We start from the raw sequence: 10,560 nt of genomic DNA on the forward strand, positions 1-10,560 counted from the left end.
CATTTAGTTGAAAAATACCAAGCTCCTACTCTGCTATAGGTATTCTAAGTGTGAATTCAGGACACACAAGAGTGAGTATGAGCCCCAAAGCTCCTTACAGCTTAGTGTAGGAGGTGGTCCACCAGAGAGACAGACAGATTTACAAATGGCACCAAAGAGTTATGGAGGATGAGGGTAGTGTGGGGAGGGAGAGAAGGAGGAGGAGAGGGACAGAAGGAGAGAGAGAGGGAGAAAGAAACACAGAGACAGAGAGAAACAGTTTTTATAACACCTGCGCTAGCCAGGTGTGGTGATGCATGCCTGTAATTCTAGAACTGAGGCAGGAGTTGTTCAAGGCCAGCATGAGGTATGCAGTTAGTTCCAGGTTTAACCTGAATTACAAGGAAAGATCCCATCTGAAGGTAAAATTATCTTACGATCCTCCAAAGATTATCAACACAATTTTGCTAAGCACTATTCTAAGTGTTTTAATTGGATTAATTTGTTAATTCTCCCAACTCTGTTCCAGAACAATCCAGTGCGAAAAACAGGCTCCAGGTCACGTGAGACTGAAGAAAGAAAGAGGCAGAAAGACCCCAGATTGTATAGAGTTCAAGGGACTTGCTGATGGAAGTGTGGTCCTATCTGGCAACAAGATAAAAGCAAAAGTGACTTCAAGGTAGAATATACCTGCTGAGCTAACCCAATATCAAGGACATCAGGCATTGATTGTGCTGAGATCCATCTATAAAGCTCCACATACCATATAGTGCGCTTACAATGTTCTGGGAAACTATGCAGGGAAAGCCAACTAAGGTTACTGAGAGGCAATCATGGTTATGACTCAAGATGGCTGTGATCAGGTCAAGCTGCGTCTGTACAAACTCTAGAAAGCAGAAAGCCTGCTTATGTGTAATTTTCTTTGGGTAAAATGTTACCCTCATTGTAAGTTTCTTTTCCTTTCCTCCTGCTGTCTCTCTGTTTCTCTCTGCCTGTGTCTGTCTCCCCCTTCTCTCTTTTGTCTTACTGTGTAGCCCTGGCTTGTCTGGAACTCTCTATGTAGATCAAGCTGAACTCAAACAGATCCACCTGCCTCCTTAGTGCTGTGTTGAAAGGCATACACCACTACTCCCAGTCCTCATTGTAAATTTCTTTTTTTTTCTTTTTTTTAATGTATGAGTGCTCTGTCCACATGTATGCCTGCATGCCAGAAGAGGGCATCAGATCTCATTATAGATGGCTGTGAGCTACCATGTGGTTGCTGGGAATTGAACTCAGAACCTCTGGAAGAGCAGCCAGTGCTCTCAACTGTTGAGCCATCTCTCCACCCAGTAAGACCACTCATTCAAGAGATAGTGTTTTCCTTTTGAGACAATTCTGTTTAAAGTACCCATAACCAACGAAAAGTTCAACCTCTTTTTAAAAAGCAGTTGATTAGGAATCTGGCATTTCAGCATAAGTACTTCTATAGCTTCAGATAACTCAGTCTGCTCTGGAGTAAGACTAACAACTTCAGTCCTTCACTTGGTTTGATGAGCTCTTTGTTTAGGCTAGCTTTGATCTCACCCTGTAGTCAAAGATGACCTAAAACTTCTGACCCTCCCACGTCGTCCACGTCCCAAGTGTTAGGGCTATAGGCATTCATTACAATGCCTGCCTTTGTGGGACTTTTGATATAATGAAGAATTTAGCTAAAAATCTCCTCTTGATCCTCTCCAGAATGCTAATACATAAGATAAGAATAGTCTAAACCAACATTAACATTTTATATCATAAATGCTCATGAAAAAGTTCATGCTCACATTCTTGAATTGGACTAGACAGTTGTTCAATTTTTAGATACTAGCATCCAAATATCTACCTATTTGGAGGAATCTCACTGTGAAGACTAAACAGGGTTCTAGTCTATTTACAGGCACTCTGTAAATAAAGACAGACCTAGTCCCTCCTTGGCGGGAGGAAGGCTCCCTTGTAGGATTCTGGATCTTGAGATAGGAACACAAAGAGGTTGAGATTTTTAGAGATTTTTCAAGGAACAAGAAGGCTGTGGGGCAGAAAGTCCTTTGGCACAGCTGCCACATCTCACAGTGTGGCAGCATCCTAACTGGGTTCTTCTCCAGCAATGGCTAGTTTCCAGAGGCCTTTGCTTCCTTTGGTTTGGTCTCTTTGTTGAGTCTATATTTTAGCTCTTTTATGATTCTTAAGAGGCACCAATATCCTTTCAGTAAGTAATTCCCTCTCTGATGAAGTTAGCCAACATGGATCTCAGCATTTTGCATTTAAGAACTGTAGCAGGCTGGGCAGATAGCTCAGCTGGTAAAGCGCTTGCCGTGCGACACAGACCTGAGCTTGATCCCCAGAACCGGCATAAAGAAGGTGGCGTGTTTGTAATTTCAGTGGGAGACTGTGGTGGTTTGAAAGAAAATGGCCCCCAAAGGGAGTGGTACTATTAGGAGGTGTGGCCTTGTTTGAGGAAGTGTGTCATTGTAGAGGTGAGCTCTCTGAGGTCTCTTTTGCTCAAGCTTCCCTCAGTGTGACATTTAATTGACTTCCCATTGCCTGCAAGATGTAGCATTCTCAGCTCCAGCAGCACATCTGTTCACTGTCATGCTCCTGCACACTGCCATGCTCCCCATAGTGATGATAATGGACTGAACCTCTGAAACTGCAAGCTGCCACCTCAGTTAAATGTTTTTCTTTGAAAGAGTTGCTGTGGTCATGGTGTCTCTTCATAGCAACAGAAAACCCTAACTAAGACAGAGACTGTTTCAAAAAAACAAAACAAAACAAAAAAAAAAACAAAACAAAAAAACAAAAAAAACCAAGATGGGTAGCACCAGAGAAAGGACACCTGAGGTTCTTCTCTTACTTTCATACACACTCACATATACAATTGCATGTAGCCAGCACATATATATACACACAGAAGTCCCTGGCAATGCATTTTTGATCCATTTGAGGTTTTAATGTGCACGCTGTTCTGGATAGGAGTTTATGGAAATCAAATAGGAAATCTCTAGTTCTTTTGGTACTGTTAGTAGGAAGGACAGGTGTGAAAAAATATTGCTTCTGGTGTGTGTGTGTGTGTGTAATACAAATATATAGATATGGATACAGTAGCTTTATTGAGATATGTAGTAGACTATAACGTGTACCCTTTTAAATCATACAGTGGTAGTAATGGGTATAACTGAATGGTAGAGTGCTTGAGACTCTAGGGTTCCCCAACATTGCCCCTCAAAAGAGCATGGTAGACAGAACAGTTCTTGGTACAGTGACAGTCGTAGCAACTTTCATTCTGACTGGTCCACTGTGTCCTGCCTGTTTGCTTTTTGTTTGTTTTCTTTTTATTCATTTGTTTTTGTTTTTTTGAGACAGGGTTTCTCTATGTAACAGTCTTGGCTATTCTGAAACTCACTCTGTAGACCAGGCTGGCCTCGAACTCACAGAGATCCGCCTGCCTGTGCCTCCCAAGAGTTGGGTTTAAAGGCGTGCACCACCACTGCCCGGCAACAACAATAATTATTATTATGTGGTTGTTTGTTTTTATTTTGAGACAGGCTCTTGGGTAACCCTAGAACTGAAACTAATGATACTTCTGCCTCTACCTCCTGAGCACGGAGACTACAGGTGTGTGTGCGCTGCCTTGCCCGCTCTGCTTCTTTTAAAGTAAACTTTTAACTGTTTTACAGACCCGGGGAAGTAGAGCATATCTATATGGAATGTGTACCATCATCTCCATCCAACGCTTTTACGTGGAGCCCTCCCGAAGACTTCCTTTAGGAAATAACCTCTGATCTTTTTGATGACGGGAGTCTGTGTACGCTCATTTTTTCCTTCATAAGCCACTCTGGGGGAAGACATCCTCAGACACGTAACTCTGCTAAGTCAACTCACTCCTTCTTGCAAACCTCCGTAATGGGTCTCTCTGATTGGTTGCTTTCACATGACGCCATCAGATTGCGACCCTGGGGCAGTTGGCCTCGCTGTCATGTGGCGGGGTGTTCCCGTCTGCCTCCGAATCCTTCTGCAGTGGCGGCTGGCGCTCTGGTCCCACAGCTTTGCCAGGACTTGGGGTGGCTGTAGGGAGGCGATGGCCGAGGCGCTCTGTACCCAGGCCGAGGCAGCGGGCGAGTTGAAGGCTCTGGGTCAGCAAAATGGAGACTCCGGTGGTGACGGGGGCGGAGAGCCGCTCCCCGAGGGCCTGGAGCCGCCGGCGGCGGGGGAACAGGTCCCAGCTCCAGTCGCCAACTCAGGCAAGAGGAAGAAGCGGCGAGGCGCCGCCGGGGAACGGGTCGTGCCGCCCCCGAAGAAACGGCGGACTGGGGTCAGCTTTGGCGATGAGCACTTTGCAGAGACCACCTACTACTTCGAGGGCGGCCTGCGCAAGGTGCGGCCCTATTACTTTGACTTCCAGACCTACTGTAAAGGTCGCTGGGTGGGCCGCAGCTTGTTGCACGTCTTCAGCACCGAGTTCCGATCCCAGCCACTGGCGTACTACGAGGCTGCAGTCCGGGCGGGACGCCTGCATCTCAACGAGGAACCAGTTCAGGACCTCAGCATCGTGCTCAAGGTGGTGTCCGATGGGGCTGGCCAGAATCAGGCTTTGGGAAAAGGAGGAGAGGTTTTGTTGTTGTTATTGTTATTGTTGCTTATAAATGCCGGCGTACAACGATGGTGATTCAGAAACAATCTCGTTTTCCCTTGGGACTCGTTTAGTTTCCGCTTCCCACATCCCCAAGTAGACAAGCCTTTCCGTGCTCTAAAACTCAACCTGTTCATCCTTCCCCAGCAAGGCGTTTTTGGTTTTGTTTGCTTTTTTTTTAAAGAACCAGGAATGGAAGTTCTCATGTTCCTCTTTTATCTGCCTTTTGTCAAGGGGGCTGCCTACTTTCCACCCTGCATGATAGATCTCTGTACAAATAATAATAGTAGATACCTCACTCGTGTTCTTTTTTTTTTTTTTTTTTTTTTTTTTGGTTTTTCGAGACAGGGTTTCTCTGTGTAGCTTTGCGCCTTTCCTGGAACTCACTTGGTAGCCCAGGCTGGCCTCGAACTCACAGAGATCCGCCTGGCTCTGCCTCCCGAGTGCTGGGATTAAAGGCGTGCGCCACCACCGCCCGGCCTCACTCGTGTTCTTAACTGTATCAGGCACAAAGTTAAGCATGTTGTGCGCTCTAACAGGGAAGAAAGGCAACAGTGCAATTTTCGAAGTGTGTGATCATATTAATGCCTGAAGTATTTGTCATGGATCCTGGTGTTAGAGAATTAGGAATTCAGGGATAGATACTAGCCAGGTGCTTTGGCTTTTTTTTTTTTTTTTCTTTTTAATTCCATGAGACACCTGTGATTATACTGGCTCACCGTGATTATAAGGAGAAAAGGGTAATTTCAGGATTTGGCAATAACCTCTCATACTGATTTTGAAAACCACAGGTCTGCCGTAACTCTCACATTTACAGGTAAGAAAACTGAGGCCCAGAGCGGGTAAAATGACTTGCCCAAGAATATGTGGTGAGTTTGTGTCCAATCTAGATGTAGAGCCTGGAGCTCCGGACTCACGGCTTGGTGTTGTTTGTTGAAGGTTATAACTGGTAACGAATAGAGGTTTCCCCCCTATTTAAAAGACATTTGCTTTCAAAGTATACATTTGCTTTCAAAGTATATTTGTATCAGGATGGTTGATGGCTCAACAGGTAAAGGTCCTTGCCACTAAGACTCACAACCTCTCGCCTCTGCATGTGCCTTTATACATGCACACACATGAATAAATGTAGTAAAGAATTTTTAAAATACAACTTTACTGTAAAGATTACACAAAGAAGCAAAACCAGAAAACACTCACAATCTCACCACCAAGGTATTCAAACACCTGCGTAGTTTTCAACACTAGGTGTGTGCCTGTGTGTATTTTTACAAAATGACATCACACGACAGCCACTTCTTTCTGTGCTTAAGGCTTTGCTGTGACCATTCCTCCATGTCAATGAGGAGCTGAGGGAGCTGGCTGTCTAGAGGCTGCTGCCCCAGGCTGACCGGCTACCTGTGTTTTTGACAGGACAACGACTTCCTGCGGAACACGGTGCACAGACATGAACCACCAGTCACAGCAGAGCCTATTCGCCTGCTAGCTGAGAACGAAGACGTGGTTGTTATAGACAAGCCGTCCTCCATTCCTGTCCACCCCTGTGGCCGTTTCCGACACAACACGGTCATCTTCATCCTAGGCAAGGAGCACCAGCTGAAGGAGCTGCACCCGCTGCATCGGCTCGATCGCCTCACCTCAGGAGTGCTCATGTTTGCCAAGACGGTTGCAGTCTCGGAGAAGATCCATGAGCAAGTTCGGGACCGGCAGGTGAGCCAGGCCTTTGTCTGCTGGAGACTGCTTCCTGGGCTCCCTCGTGCTTTGTGTTAGACAGGGGTCATGGAATCCTAGATTGGGGTGTCTACATCCTTCCTACTTTGAGGAGGCTCAGCACCGAAAGACAGCTTGCCCTGTATGTTTCCGAAGGTCTTTGGAGATGGCTGTACTGCTTCATGGTAGTTTGCTGTTCAGAAATCACTAAACATTTTTAAGATTCTGAGGCGGCTTGCTTAGGAGGAAGACTGGATAAAGCTGGAGAGGTGTAAGAGCATTGGCTGGTAGTTGTTATGATCTGGAGACTTGGAATTCTGCATCTGGATCATAATGCATTTATTGAGCACATGCCAGACTTAATCCCCAGCACATTAGAGTCCAATTTACTAAATGCTAATAGCAGCGCTATGAGATAAATGTTTTCTGATTATATATATATATTATTAGATGTATTCTTTTATTTTATATGAGTGTTTTGCCTGTGTGTGTTTCTGTGTACCACATGTGTGCATGGTGCCTGCAGAGGTCAGAGGCGGGACAGATCCCCTGGAACTGGAATTAGGGATGGTTTTGAACAACTATAGAGATGCAGGGAACTGAGCCCAGGTCTTCTGCAAGGGCAGCAAGTGATGTTAACTGCAGAGCTATCTCTCCAGCCCGAGTTCCTGTTCCTAGATGAGGTGTGGGGATGTGCAGAGCTTAACTGACTTACCCAGGATGGAGAAACTGACAAAGCTAGCACTGGGGTTTGAATCTTCTTCTCTCAGATGCACTGGTGCATCCTATAGAGGGTTTAGACTCTGCAGTTTGGCTTTGGACTGACTTTTCCCCTTTTCCTCCTTTGTAGCTGGAGAAGGAGTACGTATGCCGAGTTGAAGGGGAGTTCCCTGACAAGGAGGTAACTTGCAAGGAACCCATCTTAGTGGTGTCTTACAAGGTAGGAGTGTGCCGTGTAGATCCCCGGGGCAAGCCCTGTGAGACTGTGTTCCAGAGACTGAGCTACAATGGCCACTCTAGTGTGGTACAGTGCCGACCACTTACAGGCCGTACTCACCAGATCCGAGTCCACCTCCAGTTCCTGGGCCATCCCATCCTCAATGACCCCATCTACAATTCAGCTGCCTGGGGTCCTTCTCGAGGCCAGGGTGGCCACATTCCAAAGACAGATGAGGAACTTCTCCGGGACCTGGTTGCAGAACATCAGGCCAAAGAAAGCCTGAATGTGCTAGATCTCTGTGAGGGTGACCTGGCCTCAGGACTCATGGACTCCACTGCCCCCTCTTCAGAGTTGGCCAAGGGCAGCCTGGAAGAGTTGGCTACAGTAGCCCAGAAGAGAGATGGAGTAGCTGAGGCAGGCTCTCAGGATCTGGACACACCAGAGAAGACAGCTAAAGCAGATGTAACGAATCAAGAGACAGACCCACTCTGTGCAGAGTGCCGGGTGTTGCGACAGGATCCCTTGCCCCAAGATCTTGTGATGTTCCTGCATGCCCTCCGCTATAAAGGGCCAGACTTCGAGTATGTCTCACCCATGCCAGTCTGGGCCCAGGATGACTGGCAGGAGGACTGAGGGATGTGGCCAGTGGGAGAATGGCTTCTTGGGTTGAAACAAGGATGGGCCTTGGGGCAGGGACTGATCCCATTGGTTGATACTCAGGGTTTGGGGAAGAGTGAGGTTTCACTGTAAAGGAACCTGCTTGTACTTGCTACCTCCTTCCTTTTAGTTCATTTGGGGACTTACAGGACTGTAAATATATCATTTTTTTTCCAGCACCTTGCATATCTGTTTTTACTGGTTTTCTGACAACTCCTCCCCGCCTCCCTCAGTGCTTAGGATGGAATGTGGGTTCATTCACAAGAAAGGCAAGTGCTCTACAGCTAAACTCCATTCCTGGTCCCCTAGGACTTTTGAGTTTCTCTTTGTAGCCTAGGCTGCTCTTGAACCGTGAATCCTACCTCTGCCTCCCAAGTGGGAACACAGGCATGAAGCACCATGCCTTGCTTTTTTAAAAATTCAGGTAAAATTCACATAGCATAAAATTAGCCAGTTTAAGATATACACTTTATTGGCATTTATTATGTCCACAAACTTGAGCAACCTTCTCTCATGATTTCAAAATGTTTTCTCACCCCTAAAAGAAATCTGTACCTGCTAAACAATCATTCCCTTTTCTCCTCCCTCAACTTCTGGTAGAGTTAATCTGTTCTTTAGAGATTGTGTGTTCTAGGCATTTCACATAAATGGACCCATAATCACTGTCTTTTTTTTTTTTAAAGGCTTATTTATTTACTTATTTTTATAATTTATTTTTATTTTATTTGCATTGGTGTTTTGCTGCACATATGACTGTGTGAGGGTGTCAGATCTTGGAATCACAGACAGTTGTGAGCTGCCATGTGGGTACTAGGACTTGGAGCCCAGGTCTTCTGGGAGAGCAGTCAGTGCTCTTAACCACTGGGCCATCTCTCCAGAATGTGCACTGGTGTTTTGCCTGTATATACTTTGTGTGAGGGTTTCGGATTCCCTGGAACCGGAGTTACAGGCAGTTGTGAGCTGCATGTGGGTGCTGGGAATTGAACCTGGGACCTCTGGAAGAGCAGCCAGTGCTCTTAACCTCTGAGCCATCTCTCCAGCCCCAACCTGTGTATTAACTTACCATAATATTTCTCTCCTAGTGAGTGTGAAATAATAGCTCACAGTGGAGTTTAGTCTTTTTGTTGTTGTATTCTTTATTATTATTAATTCTGGACATGAGATCTTTTCTCAACAACAAAAGAATTAATAGCCCAATTTAAAAGTGTACAAAAGGGTTCTGGTTAACACCAAAAACAGAAAAAAAGAAAACGAAAAGAAAAAGCCAGACAAGGCTGGCGGGAGAGATGGTTCCATGTTAAGAGCACTCACTGCTCTTAGAGTGGTTCACGACCCCCTGAAACTCCAGCATCAGGGAGCTCATCTCCTCTCTGGCCTCTGCCAGGGCCACATAGTGAGACTGTGTCTCAAAATAACAACAAGGACAGAAGCGTGCAGCTTAAGGAAACGACCAGGTCTTAGAATGGCATGCTCACTGGAGTCAGGACTGTTAGCACCACGGCACTCACTCTGCCCAGCACCCCTGCCTTCCACAAATGAGCCTTATGCATGACTATGACTCTGCCCTTCCACTCCAAACCCATTAACTCTCTTCACGTGAAGCCTGTTCGGGTTTTCAAAGCCACATTTTGTCAACTATTAGCCACATCAAAAGAATTGGGTAATGTCTTTCTTTTTCTTAAGCTGCATGTGTGTGTGTAAGTGTGTGTGTGTGTGTGTGTGTGTGTGTGTGCACAAACTGCCATACACATATACAAGCCTGGGACTCAAGTTCTCACGCTCAGTGACACATCTTGAGATATCTTGAGTCATAAGATTCTTTTTTTTTTTTTTTTTTTTTTTTGAGCTGAGGACCGAACCCAGGGCCTTGCGCTTGCTAGGCAAGCGCTCTACCACTGAGCTAAAGCCCCAACTCTGAGTCATAAGATTCTTAAAAACACTTCAGTAATTCAATTAAAATACAAATGATATAATTATTCCTGTTAATTTTTTCTTGCAAACATTTCATTATTTGAGCCGGGCAGTGGTGGTGCACGCCTTTAATCTCAGCACTGGGGAGGCAGAGGCAGGCAGATCTCTGTGAGTTCGAGGCCAGCCTGGTCTACAGAGAGAGTTCTAGGAAAGGCGCCAAAGCTACACAGAGAAGCCCTGTCTCAAAAAACAAAACAAAACATTTCATTATTTGAGCAAGAAAAATGTGGTTCAAGTGTTGCAGTCCCAGAGAATGTGTGGTTCAAGTGTTGCAGTCCAGAGAATGCCTGGATTCACTCTTGAGGCAGTTTCCTGTAGGACCACACCTCTTCCTAATGGTAAGGAAGAGACCACGCTCACTCCTACCTACCTACCACTCAAAACCAGTCTTTACTGGGTAGTGTGGAGAACACCTTTGGACCTAGCATTTGGGATTAAAGGATCTCTTTGAGATCTAGTCCAGCCTGGTCTACATACTGAGACCCCTGTCTCAAACAAGAAAATAACACAAACCACACAAAACCAATTTTTGCAAGTCTTGAAGTTTGGGTTTTTCTCTCTCCCTTCCCTCTCCTTTCTTCCCTGCCTCCATCCTTCCTTTCCCTCTCTCTCTCTTCTTTCTCTTTATTTTTCTTGAGAGGATCTTGTTACATAGCCC

The 10,560-nt window shown here is 45.7% G+C and overlaps 1 protein-coding gene across 1 annotated transcript; it reads left to right on the forward strand.

Annotated features, from left to right (window-relative positions):
• The first annotated feature begins 3,672 nt into the window (after positions 1-3,672).
• On the forward strand, positions 3,673-8,105 carry Rpusd2 (RNA pseudouridine synthase domain containing 2). Its single transcript, XM_059261150.1, has 3 exons — positions 3,673-4,552; positions 6,038-6,334; positions 7,185-8,105. The coding sequence occupies exons 1-3, from the start codon at positions 3,926-3,928 to the stop codon at positions 7,905-7,907; spliced, it is 1,647 nt and encodes a 548-aa protein (XP_059117133.1). The 5' UTR covers positions 3,673-3,925; the 3' UTR covers positions 7,908-8,105.
• The last annotated feature ends 2,455 nt before the right edge of the window (positions 8,106-10,560 follow it).

This window comes from Peromyscus eremicus, chromosome 4 (assembly GCF_949786415.1).
Source record: "Peromyscus eremicus chromosome 4, PerEre_H2_v1, whole genome shotgun sequence".
NCBI classification, from domain to species: domain Eukaryota; kingdom Metazoa; phylum Chordata; class Mammalia; order Rodentia; family Cricetidae; genus Peromyscus; species Peromyscus eremicus.